Consider the following 23,941-nt stretch of genomic DNA (forward strand, 5'->3'; position numbering starts at 1 on the left):
ATGAACTCCTATAAGGCTGCTTAGAAGAACATTTGGTGAATGGATTCTTGAGAATTCTCAAAGCAAAATGTCATATTTTATTAGAAATTAGAAAGGTAATTTTTCATTATTCCAAGTCACAGAATTTCCCAGCCAGCAGCTGAGAAATTCTAAACATGGTGATTCAAAGCAGTAACATTTATAAGCTCTGTTTTTTAGTAATATTTAGTAAGTTTCAAGAACAGTTCTGATCGATTATCTCCTAATATCCATTAGTTCATTATACTTCTTATAGAGTACAAAAAGATGTTCCTAGGCTAGTGGCTATCATTGAATCATATTTAACAAATTAACTGTGTACTATTTGAAGAAATGTTTATTATCTGCTGTGATTTTCTTACAATCACTTTCATTAAATGATTTATTATTACAAGAGAGGAAAGAAAAACACGCTATCCACCTTCCCCACATTATTTTAAACCTCTGTCATGTTCTGCCTTGGATACTTTTTATCCAGGCTTTAGGAAGATTATGAATGAATATTGAATGCTTGTTTATTCTGCACCAAAATCTTACTTTTGTAACTTTAGACATGGATCAGGGAGTTGAGTTTTAGAGCGCTTTGCGGTTTGGTGGTTTACTACATTGCTTTAAAAAAAACCTGTCTTCAAGTGTGCTGAAATGACCAGGAGAATGGTACAAAAGAAGATGCTGAAATAAATCAAGTTAATGGAGTTCCATTTAAAATGTCCTGTCAACAACACTAATTACCATGCCTGATGACATGTTTTGCAAGATTTCTCAGTTTCTAATGACTTTTGCAGCTGAGGGCACATGCTGTGGATGTAAATGGAAACCAGGTGGAAAATCCCATTGACATTGTTATTAATGTCATTGATATGAATGACAATAGACCTGAGTTTTTACACCAGGTTTGGAATGGGACAGTCCCCGAAGGATCAAAGCCAGGTAATGTTTCAAAAGCACATTTATTTTCACTTCAAAATGCTAAAACATATTTTACAATTTTAGCCGAAATCTTGTCGGTTCACTCTCTGCAATAATCATCATCATTGTCATCCTGTCGTTGTTAAATTTTAACTGTATTCTCCCCAGTCAGGAAAGATCAGACTCCTTTGAAGGAGCTCAGAAGTCATGTTTGATTATTGTATGTGTCATGTTTCATTGGAACAAAAGCAAGCTGAGTCACTCCCCACCCCCTTGATTCTGTGCTGGTGGGAAAGCGGTTGTTAGGTATATGTGCACATGCTGCCACCTTTCTGGGTTCATATAAGCAAAATCAGCTTCCGAACTCAAACAGCTGTAATCACATCATCATGTTTAATAAAGCATAGCTTGCCACCTAATTTTGGCACGTAGGAGCCAAATCTCAGGGTAAATGGCATGTTCTAGGGAGGGAAAGTGGGGACGGGGAAAGGAAGGGAAGGAAGAATAACATTTCTAAAATTCTTTAGTGACTTATGCATGCATAAGTCATGCTCAGCATGGCAGGCAAATTATTCATCAGTAGCACAAACGATAGATTCTGCAATGTTCTGCATTGCAGTTGTGCATTGGAGTTGCATTACTGGGCATTGTACAATGACACCCAGTCAGTGGTATGTGTTACATAATGTTACTGTTTTACATGGTGTAGTGTTGACCTTGTGTATCTCTGCATCTGGATATTTACACCACGGGGGGTGGAGTGTTGGATTGCAACCATTTAACAGTGCTTTTATTACACTGTATTACAGTAATCTAGGACTCACTCCCCCCTCCCCCCCCCCCCACAAAGAAAATCAGGGAGTGTGACTTGGAATTGATGCCATTCTGGAATTATGGGTTTTTACATACTTTGATGGTGGCATTATGTTCCGGTTTGGGCAGGAAACCCATTCTACCTATTGGTTTTGGAAGAACTGGTTTAATAAATGAGTTTTAAAATGTTGCAGATTCCCTGTAAAGAAGAGGTTTAAAAGTGTGCTGATGCTCTTGAAAGAAAGGATTTAAAGATGGTGGAGGTCTCCTTATTTTTATTTTTTTTTGAAAGCTCCAAAAAGGGGTCTTGGAACCATAAATCTCTAAAATTGGAGCTCCAAAAAGGGAGGTGTGTCTTGGAATCAATGGCATCCTATATTAGATGAAATACAGTAGTTACATGATAGTCAAACTTCAAATTTTGGGGGCAGGGCAACTGAACGAATAAATGTGGCTGACAAAAATGGCATTATGAATTAACAAAGAGGTGTCTTTCTCCTTCTGTCTTTATCTGTTGGTCATTATGTGTGCCCATAGGCTACGTGTAGTAGTGTGGATCAGGCAGTAGGAAGGTATTTGTCAACTTCCCCACTCCACATACCCGAAGACCCTTCTACATTGTTCATGGGAAGACAGGAAAAGTTCTAGATCGAAGTAATGTTGCTTGTACTCCCATCTTACTCTCTCCAAATATAGTAGATGGAATAAGAGATTCTTCCGATTATTCCCAGAAACCTTCTATATATTTCAGTATGTCTATTGATGGTGTAGTGACTTGAGCAGTGGACTAGTTAAGAATGAGGGTGAGACAACAGGAAGTGAGAGAAATCTATCCCTAGAAAGGAAACGTCACTTTTGTAAGAGTTATGGGGAAAAGGTGTCTCTGCTGAAGCATTATCACCAATTCTTGTTCCCACAACAAGCCAAATTTTCCAACAATCACAGGAACAGAAAGTGAGGTGAAATCTTCTGAACAGGGACACAGACAACAAAACAAACATCACAGGGGTGTTAACTCTTCCCTATGCTACCCATGTGCCCCTCCATCAGGCTGAAACTCACCAGCCTCAGCCTGATGGAGGAGCAGCATCTTCCCTCCCCAAGCCCCATTCTCTTTTGCCTCTCAACTGAGAGGCTATGGAAAAGTAGCGCTCCACTTGGCAGAAAGGTGCTGCTTCCTCTACCTTCCTTGGTAGTTGCTTTTTTTTGTTTTGTTTTTGTAATGTGCACCTTAAAATGGAGGCAAACATTACATTCGATGGTACACTAGATTTAAATAAACAAGTGTGTGTGTGTGTGTGTGTGTGTGTGGCTGGAGTTACACTTAAAATGTACCTGCTTAGACTTAAATACAAACCTAGAAAATCTATTTTATTCATAATCTTGGGGACTGCCTGTAGAGATTCAGAATCCACCTCCACCAAAAAACACTCTCTTAAAATGGAAAAGAGAAGGAAACCCCATTTTTCCTTGCACCTTCTCAGTTTTGTACATAGGATCAGACTCTTTCTTTCCTGGAGCAGAGATTTATGTCCCTTTGTGAATAATAAACTTCTTCTCCATTGCATCCCATTGGCATGACTTTTGATGTTAGAAGACAGAAAGTACCACTATTTCATACCAATCATCATTGCTTTAACATTAGCTGTGTAAAAGAAGCTAAATAGTCACAGACGCACCTTTATTTTTACAAACTTGTATACTGAACAGACAAGCATTACCTTTCTACAAAATCAATATGCACCCCACTTGCTTATGCATGCTGCTCATTTGATCTGAGTCAGTTAGACAGCCATAAAAATGTGTGAGTTTACATTTTCATTAAACATGTTATTGAATTGATGGGCCTGATTGCCAGGAGAACATTTCCAGAACTAAGTGGATGTATGTTATGAATGCATGTATTTTTATATCGCCTTGCCCCCTGTTAATCAAGAGCCTTGGGGAAAGCAGTGTGGTTCAAATAACAGAAGGAATGTTGAAGTGTTTTGTCAGAGGAAGCAAATGTTTAGACCATGTTTTGAGCTTCTGAGTGAACTTGGGTAACCCCAGTAAACTGTTTATTTAACCCCAAGGATTATTTGTTTCTTCATTAGGAACCTATGTCATGACAGTCACTGCTATTGATGCTGATGACCCGAATGCATTGAATGGAATGCTGAGATACAGAATTTTGTCACAAGCCCCGAGCACCCCTTCCCCAAATATGTTTACAATCAACAATGAAACAGGTGACATTATCACAGTTGCTGCTGGACTTGACAGAGAGGTAAGCCCAGTCTTATGCTGATTGAATTCTCACTTCATATAGAAGGTTATGAACATTGTACGTCCCCATAGGCATTTCCACAGATGGTCAGGTCCTGCTTAGCTTGCCAGTATTTCAGGTCACGTATATGTTCCAGAGCCATCTGGAGCACTAGGCCTTCTTGTGCCTTCTTCTGTAAGAACTCATCTTAAATGAGTTATGTGTTTGGAAAACTGTCCCCATGATGTCATGTGATCAAGCTGATTGGCAGGTTCTAGGAATAATGATAATGATAGGGGAGTGTGATATAGGTGTTTGAGTGTTCCACTAGGGGTGCATTTACACTGTAGAATTAATGCCGTTTAACACCACTTTAATGGCCATGGTTCAATGCTGTGGAATCATTCGGTTTGTAATTTTGCAAGTTCTTTATCCTTCTCTGCCAAAGAGAGCTGGTACCTCACCAAACTACAACATGCTTAATCCCCTAGTAGTGAGCCATAGCAGTTAGTGTCAAACTGCATTAATTAATCAGTGTAGATTCACTCCAGAACTCCAGGAGATCAGAGTTCCAATTCCCACTCATTGAAATCCCATTGGGTGAGCTTAGGCAAGTCACCTTAGCTTAAGAAGAAAACCATAGCAAGCCAGCTCTAAATAAATATTGTCAAGTAAACCCACGAATACTACAAGTCACAATTGATTTGAAGGCATATAACTACAACAGCAAAAACAACAATAATGAACTTCCTTGAGTTCCCTTTCGCTCCTGTAATATGGCCCTTCTTGAGAGCCCCTGGAAAAATGATGAAGAAGTAATTTCCTTTATGTTTTATGAGTCTCATTTCAGATGATTAAATCCAAAAGCAGTTTGTTATTACCAAATTTACTTAATCGTTTTGTTTGCTCACTTCTTAATTTTATTCATGATAGAATATTATCCTGTCCTAAGATCCTACTTTAATTTTAATACCTTGGCACAGCATGGAGGTCAAAACGTCAGTGAAAGATCTTCAAATTGTCTGCAATAAACATCTGGCTTTGAAGTTCATTTTTTACAGTCTTTAGAAGCTGATTTTGTTTTTCTGCAGGACAAAAGATATTATCATATCATTAAGTGCCAACCTTTTTTTAAATGTTCAGTTGGTTTAATTCTAGTTTCTGCAGCCATTAGGATTTCTTTGCTGCATGTAACCTGGAAGCATTATATTAAAAAAAAAACCTAGTAGTCAATCCAAAATGTCCCTATTGTTGCCTAGGTGTTAATACTGCAGCTTCATTATATCACTCATTTATTTATTACTATATTTGTGGAATCATAGAATTGGGCGCCCTGGTAGTGCAGCGGGTTAAGCACCTGAGCTGCTGAATTTGCTGACCAAAAGGTTGGTGGTTTGAATCCAAGGAGCAGGATGTTAGGCACAGCTTCTGCCAACCTAGCAGTTGGAAAACATGCAAATGGGAGTAGATCAATAGGTACTGCTTTGGTGGGAAGGTTACAGCACTCCATGCAGTCATGCTGGCCACATGACCTTGGAGGTGTCTATGGATAACGTTGGCTTGCCAGCTTAGAAATGGAGATGAGCACCACCCCCCAGAGTAGGACTCAACTAGACTTAATGTCAAGGGAAACCTTTACCTTTACTTAAAATGATAATTGTCAAGTGGGAATGAACTCCAGATTTGACATCTTCTGGAACAAGACTTCTAGTTCTAGCTGATAAACACTGGCACAGATGACATAGTACTTTCAACTCTTTGCAAATGCTCAGAGTTCAGTTAAGGAGAGTACCCCAAGCTGTAACTTTGAGGTTTCAGGGGGAGTGTAACCCCATCTAATAAAGGCTGAATCCCTACTCCATGAACTGTCTTTTGACAAATTGAGAAACAACACTGTCCTCTCTGGATTAAACCTTCATTTGTACACCTTAGGTGCACAGCATAAGGCAAAATCCAGTTGGGTCTTTGTGCACGTGATAGGCTTGTGCATTTCGGCTGAACCTTGATCTGTTTCTGCTGGCCAGATACCAGTATCCATTTTCACGTACCTTCCGAAAATGGGCGCACAGCCAGATGGCCATTTTCGGAGAGCACGCAAAAAATGCAGCTAGGTCTCGTCCGTTGGCGGCAATGGCCGGGCTTTCCAAGCTCTCTTTCCTTGTCATTTCAGGCAGTGGCATCATTTGTCCTTATATCCTTCATTAAAACCTGGATGTAAAAGCATCACAGTTAAGATACCACTCTTTCTGTGATCTTTTCCCCTTTGTCTGAAGAGGACACTTGGGTTTAATGGTTTCTTAAAGCTGTTTCTACTCAGAGGAGACAGGCGCTGCAGGCACGCACTCTCTCTCCCTGCACTCAGCTTTCCAAGGAAGGAAGAGCGATGACCTGAAGCTATCCTACTCTGGGCTTCTTTTAAAAAGCCCCCTCTTTTCTCTTGATTTGCATTGCAGGCCCTGCCTGAAGTGGTGCCTGCCGTTACTCCCCTCCCGCCTTTCTGCTTTGGGTTTAATGGTTCCTTAAAGTTGTTTCTACTATCTACTCTAGAGGAGATGTAACTAGGTGGTAGTAGTTTTCTGAGAATGAGGCTTTTCTTTTTGTTTTTTGGGGTTACTATTACTAATAATTATTACCTTTTAGAGGTATTTTCTGAAGGAGAGGAGGGAAGAAGAAAAAGAAGCTAAAAGGGTCACTCTTCAAACCCCCAAACACGTGTTCACTCCACCCACCTGTCCTGCATGTTCCCAGTTCCCAGTCAGTCCCACTAAATAAAAAAATCAAGAAAATAAAGGAAAATAAAAAAAATTCAAGAAAGAGGCCAAGCCAAAAAATACACTGAAGCCAGGACACAACTGTGATGCTGGATAGGGGAGGAGGAGCCATGATCAGCTGCCATATGGTCCCGTTATGGATAGGAAAATGTGATTACTGAGCACTTGCTATTATGGCCATCGGCCAAGCCAAACAAGCCAGATTCATAGAATCAAAGAGTTAGAAGAGACCTCATGGGCCATCCAGTCCAACCCCCTGCCAAGAAGCAGGAATTGGCCAAAGGGAACCAACCACTCTTGAATCCATGCACAAGCCTAGCAAGCAAGTACATTTTTTTTGCAGAAGTTGCTAAAGTATGAGCCCAAATGCACCCTGTGACTTCACAAGCACATGCACAGCCCCTCACTTTGTTTGACTTTGTTATTGTGCCACTTGTCACGGGTCCACAAGTGGCAATTTGCAGTGATAAGTAGTCATTGCACAGTGGAGTAATCCAAAGCCTAGCTTTCCATTGTACTTTTTCTTCCTTTGACAGTAGCAGTTGAGGGATAAGCAAGCAGGGTTACAACTACAATGTGAAGAAATTGTTATCCTTGCTCCATCTCCAAATAACAACAACATATTCACTGAGGTGCCAATATATATCACTCTCTGTACAAGATGCTTCCTACCTAGGAGGCAAGACTTTCTTGGTACGAGTAGAGACTTCTTTCTTAGAGTTAACAGCTAGATATGGGTGATTTTGCACAAAACTGTGGCATGGAGAGAAAAGGGTTACTATCCAGACCTTCAAATCCCTTCTCACATCTGTTCACAAAGGGGGAAAATAGAGACTTTAAATAAATTCACACATCTGCTATGGCCCTTAATCGGTTGCTCTGTAAGCATCTTTCTGCCATATACCTGCTGTCTGTTTGTGGAACATATGCACATTGAATCTCCTTGAACCACCCTCCTTCACACATGTTTCAATACTGAAAAAAAGGTGGAATTTAGGAGTAAAACTCTGGGGCTTAGATTCAATTATTAGTTCCAATACAACTCACTGACTCAGTCTGTGTTGGTATATCCAATTCCCTCTAAATCAGCAGATTTACTCTGGTTGGGTATTAATGATTAGATATGAGCCCAGTGTTTATTTTCCCCTCCCTAGTTTTGATATATTGTGGTCCCTAACCGTTTCTAAACTTTGGTATATATGATTGTCCTGTTCGTTTTTATATTGCTGTCGCTGTTTCTGCTGTTGTTGCTGCTGTTTAACAAAGTTGGAAGGTATTTGCACTTTGTAGTGGTTTCAAACAAGATGTTTTAAAGATTAAATATTTTATGACTTAGTAGTGAAAGGAGGCTTTGAAATAACATTATGTACTTTATCAATGCATGTAGAAGGCATAATTCTGTTTTAAAAACAAACTTGTTTACTTGTTTCTCACTAAAAAGTTCAAGATTAGAGAATAATGTTAACAAGAAATAAGAATTAAAAGGAGTTCAGAGTAAAAAATGAGGACAAGCTAGATTTCAAGGGGAAAGCATTCTTGTAAATATTCATTTTCACAGAAATCTTTTTAGCACTCTCAGTAAAGTACTCAAGGCACTAACATTTCAGAGTAATAACAAAATGGCTTATATTTATCAGTTTTCTTCTTTGAAGATGAAGTCAATTCACAGCAATAATATCACCTCGCCCATCTAAGAAATATAAAGGTGCTGAATCCCAAATCAGAAATGATGGGTGGAAATAATGTTTATGTACATCTGGCAATATACAGTCAGAGCAAGCTAGAAAAATTATTAAGATTCTCAAGTTAAAGGGGGAAATAATCCCTCTTCTAAACATTAGGAGAGAAAAAAATATTTTACTGATAGAATTCCAGCAATTCCACTCAAGGAGAGGCTGAGCCTTAGATCCTGGCTTAGATCCAACAATTTGAAAGTACACATTCTTAGTACGAAATACTGTTTTATTTTGTTTTGTCTTGTCTTGTCTTGTTTTGACCAAATAAAAAGCAATAACATTGGAAATGTGTTAACAAATCTAACTCTCTCTAGTTTCAAACAGTTTACATTTATAAAAAAATAAGTTTGGCTTGGGTTTCTCTTTCATTGAGTACTTTTTGTTCTCTTTGCCTCCACTAGTTTCCATAGTGATTTTTGAGACAGTGCTGCAGCCCTTACTCATAAGCCTCCCCATGCACAAAGCCTTGGCAATTTGAATCGTTTGGCCAAGAATGTGCCCTCCCACACTTAGCTCTCATGACCTTTTTTTTTTTTTAACTGCCCAACTCTGATTTTTTGAACTGCTGAACAACGTTTATGTTTGTAAAAGTTAATCAACATTTTTAAATAAATTGAGGAAGATGATTCTTCTTTGCTGTTTGGGGTACATCTGTTTAGTAAAGATTGTAAGGTGTCCTACGTGAAAACACACCAATAAATAATTGCATGCAGTATGATTAGCTGTTGCAAATCTAACACTCCATAGTTCCAGTGATGTTAACAAGAATGAGCAGTGTGATCAGCTCATTGCATAGCAAAGCACAATTTATTGAACACCTGCTGTCCTCTTGGATTGTTGGCTCTGTCTGTAACTTCTGTTGGTGTCATTTTGTGCTTTTTTATTTTAGAAAGTACAACAGTATACATTAATAATTCAAGCTACAGACATGGAAGGAAATCCAACATATGGTCTTTCAAACACAGCAACTGCTGTCATCATGGTGACAGATGTCAATGACAATCCTCCAGAGTTCACGGCTTTGACTGTAAGTCTGTGGTAAAAAGGGGGGATGAGGGATGTGAATAGCCCTTACTTAAGAAAGATTTTTTTTTTTTACTGATGCGACCAAATGGATTTAATATGTCCGTGCCTTATTGGATCATCCAGTAGATTTCAGTGGTTTAACTAAGGCCATATCTCGCTCTTAGAGGTCTTTGTTTTGAATTTCAGCATTGTGATGAAGAGCCTTTGCTTGTGATAATAGTTCATGTTACTGCTTACTAGAAGGATATTACCACTTTGTTCAGCTGTCATGAGGTATAGGTTGAGCATATCTTATCCAAAACTCCAAAATGAAAATACTTTATAATCAAAATCATCCACATTGGTGACTAAAATAGTGACATCCTTGCTTTCTGAGGGTTCATTGTAACAAATGTGTCATTCATAAAATTATATTTAAAACATTGTATATAATTACCTTCAGGCAATATGTATATGAAACAGAAATGAATTTTGTATTTAGATTGGGATCCCATCTTCAAGATATCTCATTATATATGCATGTTCAAAAATATAGCTATTCCAAAAAATCCCCCAAAACCCAAAATTCACTTTTTTCCCCCAGCCATTTCACATAAAGAATGTACAACCTATCCTGACCGCATTTAAAAATATCACCCAGAACACACTTGGGAGTCCCACTGATCTAAATAGAACTAGAATAAGCATAATAAGATTGCATTTTTATTCAAATGGATTCAACAATTATTTGTGTCAGAATTAATCAAGAAAGACATGTTGTACCCTCTGTGTAATGGTGGATAATGATGGAATGATGCTGCTATGTCCAGTGGCATGTAGGTAATATAGTGTACCTTATGATTTCAGTTCTATGGTGAAGTCCCTGAAAACCGGGTGGATGTTATAGTCGCTAACTTAACAGTAACTGATAAGGATCAACCCCATACTCCTGCCTGGAATGCATTGTACCGAATGACTAGTGGGGACCCCACCGGCCGGTTTACCATTCTTACTGATCCAAACAGCAATGATGGGTTGGTAACTGTTGTAAAGGTAAGTGATAATACAATTTGCCAAATTAAGGAGAAGCAGATAAATGGTAGCGAACTGAATATTAAAAAGCTCCTGCTGTTAAATCCAAAAGACAGATTAGGGGCAGATATTAGAATATATGTATATCCTACCTCTTTTGAAAGAGTGGCATTCATCTTTTAGAAGCTTCCCTACATGCTCTCGTAATGCCATTCTAGATTATACAATTTTTAAGAATCTGGATAGACTGTTCAAAGGAGCATATTATCCATTTCTGTTCGCAGGAGATCAAAACTTTTTAAGCCGCTCCAGTCTTCACTCCCAGCATGAAAAGTTCTTTGGGTGGTGGTTACTGTCACCGTTTCCCAAAGAAGTGGAACTACAAAGCAGATGAAATTATTTCTTCTTCTTTCATATGGAATAGAAACAGGCAGACTTCGGAGTTTCACAAAGTTGTTGCTCAATAAAATGCTGGTCCTGAATTAAATTTAGCTTAATAACTTACATTTTGCTCATCCTAAATCCATGTTTTTTGTTCATTTCAAGGAGATGTTTTATGAGTGACTCTTTCATAAATGAGGCCAGAGCAATCTATTGCACAGTGCATCTACACTGTAGCATTTAATATAATATGACACCACTTTAACTGCCATGGCTTCATGCTAGGAATCATGGGAGATGCAGTTTTATAAGATCTTTAGCTTATTGTGCCAAAAAGCCCTGGTGCCTTGCCAAACTACAATCCCAGGATTCCATAGCATTGAGCCATGGCAGTTAAAGTGATGTCAAACTGCATTATTTCTGCAGTGTAGATGCATCCTCAAACACATGTACTAAAAGCCCACACGTGTATTGTATCTCATGTTCTTTGATCTTGATTTTTGCATCAGCAACTGACTAAGATAGTGCTCCTCAACTTGGTGTCCTTCAGATGTTTTGGACTGTAAATCGTGGCCATTGGATATGTTGTTTTGAGGATGATGTAGGAAGTAGAAGTCAAAGAAAATCTGGAGGGAACCAAAATTGGTCAAGGTTAGATTAAAATTTGGATTAGAAAGTGTCATTTATAGGTGGAAGATCCTGATTTTTTTGGGGGGGGGGATAGGGAGCTTGTGGATCTGTAGACTTTCTGGCTTTGTGGTTCTGTCACTTGGCAGGATTTTGCATTTGTCTGGAGATGAGTTATACATTCAGGTATGCTATTTGGTTTCAAACTGTTTGTGACAGCATTAGAACAGTTTCATGAAAACCAAATCTTCCCCTTTGATGTGTAAAGGAGATGGCAGGAACAAAATAGAAAACATTTATCATGGAAACCGGACCTAAACCCTTGCATGCTACCACTCCACAATAATCATAACCTATCTTACAAGCATTTCCTCCTATTAAGAGTGTGACTTTGAAAGAGGTAAGGCAGTCCCCACACCTACTGATACGTTCCAACAATTAGTTCCAACAATTTAAGTGTAACTGGGGAAAGCTAGTTTTAAGTAAAAGTCCAGACACATGTTTGATTACCTCTCAATGAAGATTTACATTATCTAAATCAATGGAAAATCAAACCATTTATTTCACTAGATGAGAAAAACCGTCATTCTATATGTTTCCAGATGCCAAATGGCAGTTTCTGAAGGTAACAATTGTATAGGTTTCTGCCAGTAAGAAGCACATGATGGTGTGCTCTGTGTTCATGCAGCAAATGATCCACTCACTGTTACAAACTAGAATGCGCTGAAACGGAAAACAAAACAGAGATGCTGAAATTAAACCAAATCTCTATAAAGAGGAGTCAATTAAGGCCTCAAGAGTATAATCTACTTGAAGCAGCTCAGTTTATTTCAAATTAAATTCTTTATTTTAAAACTGTCAGAATAGAAGCAAAAAAGGTAAAAGTAGGTAAATAAATTGAATGTGGTAGAAACTCCCTAGAGAAGCACTAAGGCCTTATTAGTTCTAATCCAGTTTAATGACTCCTGAAGGAACTGCATTGTATTTGGTAGGCAATCCTTCACCAGTCTCCATGAAAAAGGTGTCTGATTTTAGCAACATAAGCAGTGCAGAGGGAAAAATATTTTCAGCAGTTCTTCCGCCAAGGAACCACTATCTGGCTTTGATCTAAAAGAAATGTTATAGAAAGCATTCTTAACTACATCATAAACCTCTAAATAGAACAAATAAGGGAAGCTGGGGTTTCTTTGAAATTCTGTTGAGACTTCCTTCATAATCCAATATAATGAAGAAATGAAGGAGCCCCCACTGGAGCAGTGGGTTAAACCCTAGTGCTGGCAGGACTGCTGACCAATAGGTCAGTGGTTCGAATCCATGGAGAGCTGGTTGAGCTCCCTCTTTCAGCTCCAGCTCCCCATGTGGGGACATGAGAGAAGCCCCCCATAAGGATGGTAAAACATTAGGGCGTCCCCTGGGCAACATGCTTGCAGACAGCCAATTCTCTCATACCAGAAATGACTTGCAGTTTCTCAAGTCGCTCTACACACACACACACACACACACACACACAAACACACACACACACACACAAATAAGAAATGCTCCAGACACTGATGCTCTACACTGCCAGGCAGGAACTCCCAGTCTTAATTGGGTATATAATAAAGTACCTAGTTAAAAAAAATATAGTTACCATAGATATTGCCCAAACCTCCATATACATACTATATAGAGTAATATCATAGAATCATAGAGTTGGAAGAGACCTTGTGGGCCATCCAGTTCAACCCCTTGCCAAGAAGCAGGAAAATCTCATTCAAAGCACCCCCAATAGATGCCCATCCAGCCTCTGCTTAAAAGCCTCCACCACACTCCCGGGCAGAGAGTTCCACTGCTAAACAGTTCTACAGTTAGGAAGTTTTTCCTCATGTTCAGGTGAAATCTCCTCTCCTGTAGTTTGAAGCCATTGTTCCGCGTCCTAGTCTCCAGGACAGCAGAAAACAAGCCTGCTCCCTCCTCCCTATGACTCCCCCTCACATATTTATACTTGACCATCATGCCTCCTCTCAGCCTTCTCTTCTGCAAGCTAAACATGCCCAGCTCTTTAAATCGCTCCTCATCGGGCTTGTTCTCCAAACCCTTGATAATTTCCATCGCCCTCCTCTGGACACATTCCAGTCTGTCGACATATCCCTTAAATTGGAGTGCATAGAATTGGACACCGTATTCTAGATGTGGTCTGACCAAGGCAGAATAGAGGGGTAGCATGACTTCCCTGGATCTAGATACTATATTTCTATTTATGCAGGCCAAAATCCCATTGGCTTTTTAGCTGCCGCATGACATTGTTGGTTCATGTTTAACTTAGTTGCCCACAAGGACAGCAATATCTTTTTCACATGTACTGCTGTTGAGCCAGGCACCCCCCATTCTGTGTCTTCACATTTTATTTTTTTTCTGTCTATGTGGAGTATCTTGCATTTGTCCTGGTTGAACTTCATTTTGTCAGTTTTGACCAACTCTAATCTCTTAAGATTGTTTTGAATTCTGCTCCTGTCTTCTGGAGTATTGACTATCCTTCCCAATTTCCCTCCATCTTCTCTCCTTCACAGAACTGTGCTAGTTATTCGTTTCATACTTTCCAACATGGTTAGTGGTTTGCGTACTAGTTGAAAATGACTTGAAGATACAAAACAACAAACGTAACAATCAGAAAATGCATGTAAACTTCTTTCCAGCTTATAGTCAATTCCTGCCTGGTTGACTGGAACTAAGCCAGTAAATATTTGCAAGCTTGCAGTAGCGCTTCTGTGCCCATGGCACTATGTGTGAGTCCTGTAGACAAACAGGGATCAAATGAATGGAAGCATCCTGTAAGTAAGGGCCAAAGAATCCTTCCAAAACCTATTTGAAGCACCTTTAGTTTACACAGATTGTAAAGGTACTTACTAGAAAGAAATTTTAGATGCCCCCTCCACCCCTTTAAATTTTTAATTACTATACAAGGTTTTGAAAAGGAAGTTAAAAGCTGTTCCCAAGGCAGTATCTCAAATGGAAACAGAAATAATATTAAAAAAAAACAAAAAAATCTCAGCAGATTAGTTTAAAAAAAATAGAAATAAAGGGCCACAGAAAGAAGCCCTCCTAAAACCCGAAGGAGAGAAGGAGCAAACTGAATATAAATTGTAATGAAGAAAGAGACTAAAACAAGCACTTCACAACTACATACTATCCACTACAAGTAAGTTACAATGAAATTACTATGGTATTTAAGAGAACACCTACAAACTTCTCATTCTCTAGCTGGCGGTTTTTATCGTTTATTAGTCTACTCATTTTAAGAGATAATGTTCTCCTTTAAACTTGCATTTTTGACAACACTCTTCTAATTCATAGATCCCAAGGTTGATAAACGCCCCTATCATTGTTGTGAAGAAAATCATTCTAGAAAATGTATTGTTGAAGGCTTTCATGGCTGGAATCACTGGGTTGCTGTGTGTTTTCCGGGCTGTATGGCCATGTTCCAGAAGCATTCTCTCCTGACATTTAGTCTGCATCTATAACAGTCATCCTCAGAGATTCACAACCTCAGAGGATGCCTGCCATAAATGCAGGTGAAACATCAGGAGAGAATGCTTCTGGATCATGGCCACACAGCCTTGAAAGCATGCAACAACCCATTCTAGAAAAAGTTGCATATCTAGATACCATTAATAAAAGGTCTCCCCGCACCCCTGTACTACTAACCTCACACCTCAAGGCAACAAATTCTGCCCTAAAATCTTCAGTATGTATGAGTGTGTGTGTCTTTTGCAGGGAAGTGAGTGATGTGTGTGCCCATTTTTCATCTTTCTTTGTCTGTATGGTTACAGATAAGCAACTGGTTTTTCTTGGGCATGTTTGCTTTCTTGGGAAAGAACATCTTGGCCTGTATAATCATCAATGTAGCCCTTATGAAGGGGTAAGACCTTCTGTGCAGTTTTTCACAATACTTTAGGGATTCCAGATATTCCTCCTGGTTTAAGAAGGATGAGAAAACCTTAAATGGCCTTATCTAGTCCTTCAGATTAATTTGCATGATCTTTGAAATATTGGAATGGGATTGCATGTCACTGGTTGCCAGAGGTTGGAGTTTGGATACCTTTCACAGTGCACTCAAATTCTGCTGCATTTTATTTGGACTGTGTAAACCAAGCACTTTATTATTATTTTTTAAAAGTTATTTCTTTTACTGCTGAAGAAGTTATTGTTCTTTTGTCTTGAAACAATAGTGCTCAAGGCTATTTTTGTATTTAGTTTTCTAAGAGCCCGCACAGAAATTCAGTTGTCTAAAAGAAGATTATCTAAAATGCTAAATTATGTATTCCAAAATGAGACAAAAGCAGAATACTGATATAAAATTACAGTGTTTCAAATATAAAATGCAGAACATAATACACTGCAAAATAATACATACTTGGCTGGCTAATTAAGTTGGTAGTTCTCAAAAAGCTGTTTGGCTGACCGCATCTCTTTGTACCAACCTGCTCGCGCATTCTTGTTCAGTGGCTGCCCCTCAACTCTGGAACTCTTTGCCCAAATTAGCCAGAGTGACTTGTGGGGACAAAAAGTGGGATATAAATAAACATAATAATAATAATAATAATAATAATAATAATAATAATAATAATAGAATTACCCCATATTTACTGGAGTATAATGTGCCATTGATTGTAATGTGCACCTCAGTTTTGAAGATGAATAGATGTGCAGTTTCCCCTTGTCTATTGGACATTTGCCTTCTCACCTTGGAATGGCTGACACGCAAAGGGAAACTAAAGAGGAGGTTTTGAAGGCCTCATGAGTAAGTGGGAGGGTGAAGCCATGCCGCTCTGTCAAGCTGAGGCTGGCGGGTTTGCCAGCCTCAGCCTGATGGAGAGACACATGGGAGTTGGCATGCACAATTCTAATGTGCCATCATATCTAATGCACACTTCACTTTTGACTGTAATTTAGCAAAAAGAAGGTGGGTATTAGACTTGACTAAATATGGTAGTTCTTTTTAGGAAGGGAAAAGAATCGTGATTACTTCTCTTGTCCATTACTTGAGTGCTTATCTCATCCATTAGCCAATCACTTCTTATTACATGTGAGAAGTGACAGAAGTCTTAGCAAAATTTTTGGTGTTAAGCCAAACTCAAATGCCATTCTAACATGGGCACCACACTGCGGAACACAGAGGATATGAGGTTCAGGAGAGCCTGCCAGTTTTATTTTCAGCTGTACAGCAACTTCTGGAATATCTGTATCTCTCCAAGGCCCTTGAGATTATTCTTTTTTTTTTTTTTTTTGCCCAATCAATCAGAGAGTAGTTTTGTCTGGCCAAAGTGAGATAGAGAGCTCTGGGTGAAGAAGAGATATTCTTTCTTTGCCCTACCTGAGAAGATTAAAGCACACTCAGTGGCTTTCTCTTCTTTGAGTCATATTTGGTATGTGAAGTTAAAGGATACTATGGATGCTTTCAGCTGTTTTATTGTGTATTTCTTTTTGTTCATGACCCTGTTGCTGGTTTTTTTATTTATTTATTTATTTATTTTTTTGCAATGGGTCAGACCCATGCTGAGTGGAAATGGCTTGGATGCCTGTCTCCCTACTTTGGGGGGATCTCAATTAAGAAACTTGTAGTAAAGACTTGCAAGTACCGACACAGCTCATAGGTTGTTGAATCTGTTTCACTGCTATGTAGCAAGATGCACTATGCAGCAGCTTTGGCCAATTTGGAGCCCCAGTTTCTCCCAGCAGGCTGTCAAGGATGGTGGACTCTATTGACAAATTAGTCACTCAAAGTGAATCTGAATCCAGTGTTCTGTCCGGAGGCCACTTCTGCACTGCCCTATATCCCAGAATCTGATCCCAGATTATATGCTGTGAACTGGATTATATGAGTCTCCTAAAGATCTGCCCCCTCCCTCCTGACTTTTCGGAAGACACTTTAAACTCGGCTGTGGGAGCAAGCATTCGCAGAATAGATGGTTTTTATTGGTGAATATGATATTTTATGGACCACATTTTTTGATTGATTTGGAGGACGCTTTAAACCTGGCAAACTGTTTTACATGTATATTTATTATCATTTTGTGTAATTGTATATTTATTGGTGTTTTTATATTGTTGGAAGCCGCCCTGAATCCCTCTTCAGAGGTCAAGAATAGTATGGGATACAAATGTTCTAAATAAATAAATAGGGGGACCACACATAACCCGAAGCCCTGGGATTTTGCAGGGCTTCGGGTTGGCTACATGCCAGCCCCCAGCTCCTTATTTCAGCTCTAAACTTACCAGAGGGGCCTGGCTGCATCCCCCCTCTCTTCTGCAAAGTTCTTGACACATCATTTTGACCTGTCAGGAGCTTTCTCCGAGCAGCCTGAGGAAGAACCAGAATGGCAATGAGGATTGGCCCTTGAGATCATGGAAGGCGGTCCCGAGAATGTAATTCTCACAGGCCCAACACCTCAGCAGATCCAGATCTTGCAGTAAGGTCCTTATCTGTTGAAGTGTTGTTTTTTTAAAAAAAAATCTGGAGTAAACTGGGAAGTCCTAGTTTACTCCAGATTAACCTGAGGCATCATTTGAACACATCAGGTTAATCCGCAACTGAATGCAGGTTTTGAGTCTGTGTGGAAGGGCCCTGAGACTCAGCTCTAACAGCTGTTACTGCTTCATGTCTAGTAGTATGGCTGTTTGCCTTGGTAATGTTTCTTCAGCCTCCTGCTATATTCTGCAAGGCAGCCATCTAAAAGTTTCTAGAATGTTTTATTATCTTGAAGCATGTGGTTAGCCAACATTACATTTCTCTGTAACTTTTAATTTTGAGCGACTTACTCACACATTTGAGTACATGAGCGAGCATTACAAATGGAAAAGCCCTGTCTGCTTTGCTTTTCCTGGAGGCTTGAACATTTGCTTTTATCACTTGAGAGAGTTCAGCATTCCAGACCCAACTCTGTGCAATGGATTTCTTGTTCACCTTTAAGTATAGACAAACTCAGGACCAGTTGGAATTCGGTCAGCTACTCAAGCCTGCTCACTGTAGATTTCAAAAGCAAGTAGGGCCTACTTGTTAGGATGTTTACCTGAATTTGAGACAGGGAACACATTCTGAGATAAACCCCAAAAGGGTTTTTTATAGGTTAGGGAAAGTTGTACAGATTACAGAGAAATACTTAAAATTGTAGTGTCTCTATCTATTTTTAAACATCATCTTCTGTGACTTTTATTCTGTTTGCATTTGAAAGCCATTGGTTTTTCCATTGTCTTTCTCAGTAATGTGTCAACAGTAGAAAAACCTTGTCTACTTCTTGGGAATGTCTTCATAGAGCTCCTAGAAAAAGTATAATTCTGTAGTAAAGTGGTTCTTAAATTTTGGTCCTCCAGGTGTTTTGGGCTTCAGCTCCACAATTCCTAATAGCTAGTAAGCTAGCTGGGATTTCTGGGAACTGAAGTCCAAAACATGTTGAGAACTACTGCTGTAGTGTTTCTGGGGAGGAGATAAGCCCCTATCACCAGAATCAGATTATTCTGGGAGCTCTCTGGTGAGAATTTCGAATTCCCCTCTGTAAACTGCAAGTTTGGGTATTCCATAGGATGGAGAGTTAAAGTGTAATAAGAAAACTCAAGACTTGGCTGTAGGACCTTGCATTTGAGCATTGAATAGCGGCTTGTATGAAGAAAGCATAAACAATTTCGAAGTGATAATGAATTGACCCGAATTTTAATTGGCGTGTTTTAACAACTGTTTATTTAATGTTTTGTTTTAATGAATTTGTTGATTGTTCTTATCATTGTGATGGCACTGAATGGTGTTTGCTGTGAGGCCACCCTGAGTCCCCCCTCGGGGGTGAGAAGGGCGAGGTACAAGCATATTAACTAAATAAATAATAACAGTGCTATAATTCTGTAGTGTCATTAGGAATGGTCCTCGATAATAAGGTCAAGCATATTTTAAGGGAAGTAACATGTCCCAAAAGGGCCAGCTGCACAAGCCTTGTAATATTTAATCAGAACCTCTTGCACAGTGCACAAACCTCCTTAAAGACACCAAGAAACAATGGATTTCCACTTATATAAAAAGTGAAGGAAGTTATCCAGGAAGGATATGGAATTTCTTATCACTTTCTTGCACATTAATTTGTTAAGTACAGTACATTTTATGCTCTTTCTCCCCTAAATATGAAGAAACTTGTGAAGTGAACTGAACTGAAGCTATCTCCCACCTGCACTGTTCACATTTCCTAGGTATCACTGTTTCCAGTCAGCAGATGTACCTGCTTGCCATGTCAGTATTAAAGTTAAAGAGCTTCATAGAAAAATAAAAACCGAAGCCCTGACCTTAATTCAATATTTACATAATTGAGTACACAGAATTCAAAGTGAAGCACTCAATCGCCGTGGTTCTGTATGCACAAATATGTCAGTTTTGTTTTCTTGAATTCTTTTCCTTCCCAGAAATAAAGGTATATGAGAATTGGGATAAATTTTTAGGAAAAAATCATTAGGATAAGATTCTTATCCTTCCCAAATCCTAATACATTTGCAATACAGGAAGAGTACTATGCTTAAATTGTTTGGAGGAGTGGAATCTGTAGACCATGACTAATGTAGCTAACATATTTCTCATTTTCTTTCTGCTAGCCTATTGATTTTGAGACCAATAGGATGTTTGTACTGACAGTAGCTGCAGAAAACCAAGTGCCTTTGGCAAAAGGAATTCAGCATCCTCCTCAATCAACAGCAACTGTATCCATTACAGTTATTGATGTAAACGAGAGTCCAATTTTTGTCCCAGTCACAAAGCTTGTGCGTCAAGAGGAAGGTCTTCTTCCTGGTAATGTCTTAACGTCTTTCACTGCTCAGGATCCTGATCGTAACATGCAACACACCACCCTGAGGTAGAGTATTATTATTAGTAGTGGTAGTATTTTTGCTTCTCTATAACTATGAGAATCTTTTGCCTTTAGCTGCACCCAGAGTTTGGAAAAGTTACTTTTTTGGATTACCAGTCTGAGAATCTACCCGCTAACAGTCATTACAGTTAGTAATCTTAGATTGGCAGTCACAGGGAAGTGCAAAAAGTGACATTCCTTATTCTTTATTTGTCACGGCTTCTTTATGACCCCAACCTCTGAATCACAGTTGATACGGGAATGGGGAATGGGATTGCTCAAAGTGCTTCATTTTCAATGCAAGGACCCCTGTGTTGCTTTGCGCCTGGATGGCACAGCTAACTCAAAAGGGATTAACTTTAAATAGATGAAGCATCCTCCTAATTAGTCTGCCTTCTGTCTAAAGTCTGCTTGAATATCTCATACCTAGCCAGGTTGAAAATTCTAGGACAGATACGTGAATGTCCTCATTATCTCCAGCCATCCCTAACAGCTGTTTAGTCTGTGCAGCTGAACACTTCCAGCCTTCATAGAAAGCAGTTCAAGGGTTTTTAAAGGGTGCATTGCTATCTGCTGTCCCTTATACCAGCGAGCTATCTGTTGTTTGACTTGCCTGTTTTTTCACAAGGCAAAAGAGTAAGAGAAAGCAGCAGCCCTAGCTACTCTGATCCTAAGCAAGATACTGCCGTAACACTAGTTAATCATATCAGACACTTAAAGGATATTTTGGTAAAGGGGGGGGGGAGGGGAGTATGGGAGAAAGATTTCTGTACATGCTGCTATGCATTGAAGGAGAAATCTGAACACATTTACAATTTAAAGGAAGCGTGATTTAAGTATATTGAACATTTTCTACCCACTCTTTTCAGTTAGAGCATTTTTGTGCTATCCCTTCTTTGTTCTCCATCCAGATTTTAGCTCCACTTGTGTCCTTGCAAAAGACATCAATTTCTGTTAATTTTTTAAACCATTTTAGTGGCTTTCAGTTGAATTCAGGGTTTCTGTGGTTCAAGGAAGTACAAACAGTCCCCAAGTTACAAACAGTGACTCATAGTTAAGTACTATTTTAAGGTAGTATATGTATATATCCGCATAGAAAACAAAAGTTCATAACTGCAGACAATTATGCATCTTAGTAATTTGTGATACTTATTTTACTTGAAAATACTGATGTAAAATAGTTACATATTGGTTGAATGGCAAGACTTTTAAATATTCTACAACATTCACAAAATAAACAGACTCAGTTCAGCAGCTTCTTGCAGAAAATCTTATCTTGTAACTATATGCATTGCAGGGTTAGTGTGTATGTCTTAGCTCTCTCTGTTATTTTGCTTTGCTTTTACAAAGCACACTGGGAGTTTAACCCATTGTTCTACTTTTACAGGTATTCAAAACTTTCCGATCCTGCAAATTGGCTGAAGATTGACCCCATTAATGGCCAGATAACAACAATTGGTATTTTGGACAGAGAGTCACCGCATGTCAAACATAACATGTATAATGCTACTTTCCTTGCCTCAGACAATGGTATGTATCTAATGTCAAAATTTTGTCATTTGGTTCTTTGAGTTCCATTTTTCACCAAAGAATCACATTCTACAATGATCATGAGATCTTTAATGTTATATAGATTATCAATAAATATATTTAGGGTTTTCAGAGAATATATATTATATTGTATTTATACTTTTAAAAAGTGCCCACTATATAATTAGTAAAAAATAATAGTAATGTTATTTAAATTGTGGGTAAAAACATAAACAAAAATGTGGCTGTTGCTATTTATTGTAATTTTGAAGTTATTTTTAGGAAAACAGCATTTGTGTTATCACAGAGCATTCAGTGGCAGTTTCCACCTCCAGCAACATTTAATTCCCACCCAGAGTAGGGTTTTTTAAAATTCACAATACATTCCAACAACAACAACAAAAGTCTTGAGGTACTGTATGGTTGTATACTTATGGTTCTGTACTGTGTTGCTTGTCCATTCTTACTTGCCATTTAAATTTACATTGCATTGCCTCATGAAAATGAAAAATCCCATACATGCTTTCATTCTTCCTTCATCTCACATTCTTCCTCTCTTTTCACCTTGGAAAAATTGAGACTATTACATGAATTTTGGAAAATCGCATTTCTTACCCCACCCACCTACTGAAAGAGAATGAGTGGTTGAAAGGAAATACCTATAAACACAGGAATGATGCAGCAAATAAAAACTATTATTTGCCATAAACACCAAGCCATAAATCAAACCCCTTACACCTCCAACAATACCTCCCAATAAAAATCAGAACCGTAAATTCATGGTTGATAGTTGTTGTTTGTAATAAACCACAGCATGAAAAGAACAATATTTTTAATCTGTGTGAGAAATATTTTTTGAAAAACTGACAATTCAACAGGCATAGGACTCTCAGTATCAACTGTTTTTCTAGGATGCCATCACACTAGTGCTTTTCAGTGCCTCTTTTCTGCCCACTTCTTTTTCTAGCAATCTACTTGGGTTTTTCCTATTTCTTAAAATGTGTTGTCTGAAGGACAAACGAGAGAGAAAATAACCTGAGATAAATTTTAAAAAGGCTTTTCACATTCACAACACATTCAAACTACGTAGACATTTTCCTTTGTTATATGAAATCCAAAAACTGTGGGAGAAGGTTGCTATTACAATGATGTTGCTCCCTTTGGTTGAGAAGCTTATCTCTCAACAAACAGCTATACATACTGAAGGGTAAGAATCGTTCTCCTTCACCAGCAGTCTTGGTGATATATTATTCCTGGCCACAATGATTACTATCTTTTTATTTAGGTGAGTGGTGGTGGAGGCTCTGTTACCTCCTGCTTGGTGCCTGGAATAACAGCCATAGTAGCAACATGTAGAAGATGGTATTCAGCAGTCATCTCTTCCCAATTCAATGGATTTATTTGTAAAATTATTAGTAATTATAATTAGTAATACAGTAAGGAAAAACTCTTGTATCCAGAATCATATATTAATATACTTGGTTTTGAAAGTAGTCATCCACACAACCAGTGTGTTACAGGATTTGAGCATTGGATTATTGCTCTGAAGACCAGGTTCAAATTCCTGCTTGGCCCTGGAAAACCAGCTAGATAACCTTGGGCAAGTCACACATTCTTATCCCCAGAAAATCCTGTGATAGGTTCACCTTAAGATCACCATCAGCATGAAATGACTTGAAGGCACACAACAATAAATAACAAATACACAATTGCATGTTCAGTGTAACTGTGTCTTCAGTTACTGAACTTGTCTTTGCAATATCTTTCTTACCACTGTCCAGCTCTCATGCTCTGTTTCCTTTTTTAAAAAATTATAAAATGAAATGAACCTATTAAATATAAAAAGGTAATGAATACACTGGTTCCAGTTTCTTTCAGTATTATAATCTCAGTCCTACATTTCCAGAGTGCGCCTTCTAACTTCTTTCCTGCCTTTATAAGTAATGGTTTGTTTATCTCTTCGCTTTCATTAGTTTTGCATTGTTACTCTGGGAGCCCGTCCCTTGCTTT

General features: G+C 38.7%; 1 protein-coding gene across 2 annotated transcripts in view; it reads left to right on the forward strand.

The window, feature by feature from the left end:
* CDH2 (cadherin 2) overlaps positions 1 to 23,941 on the forward strand; it is a 158,085-nt gene that overhangs the window by 119,521 nt on the left and 14,623 nt on the right. For both annotated transcript variants that reach the window (XM_060775206.2, XM_060775208.2), the window contains exons 6-11: positions 804 to 948; positions 3,837 to 4,009; positions 9,385 to 9,522; positions 10,368 to 10,553; positions 20,151 to 20,407; positions 21,789 to 21,931. In XM_060775206.2, coding sequence (XP_060631189.1) covers positions 804 to 948; positions 3,837 to 4,009; positions 9,385 to 9,522; positions 10,368 to 10,553; positions 20,151 to 20,407; positions 21,789 to 21,931 — 1,042 coding nt within the window. The remainder of the gene's footprint in view (positions 1 to 803; positions 949 to 3,836; positions 4,010 to 9,384; positions 9,523 to 10,367; positions 10,554 to 20,150; positions 20,408 to 21,788; positions 21,932 to 23,941) is intronic.

Source organism: Anolis sagrei, chromosome 4 (assembly GCF_037176765.1).
Source record: "Anolis sagrei isolate rAnoSag1 chromosome 4, rAnoSag1.mat, whole genome shotgun sequence".
Lineage (NCBI taxonomy): Eukaryota > Metazoa > Chordata > Lepidosauria > Squamata > Dactyloidae > Anolis > Anolis sagrei.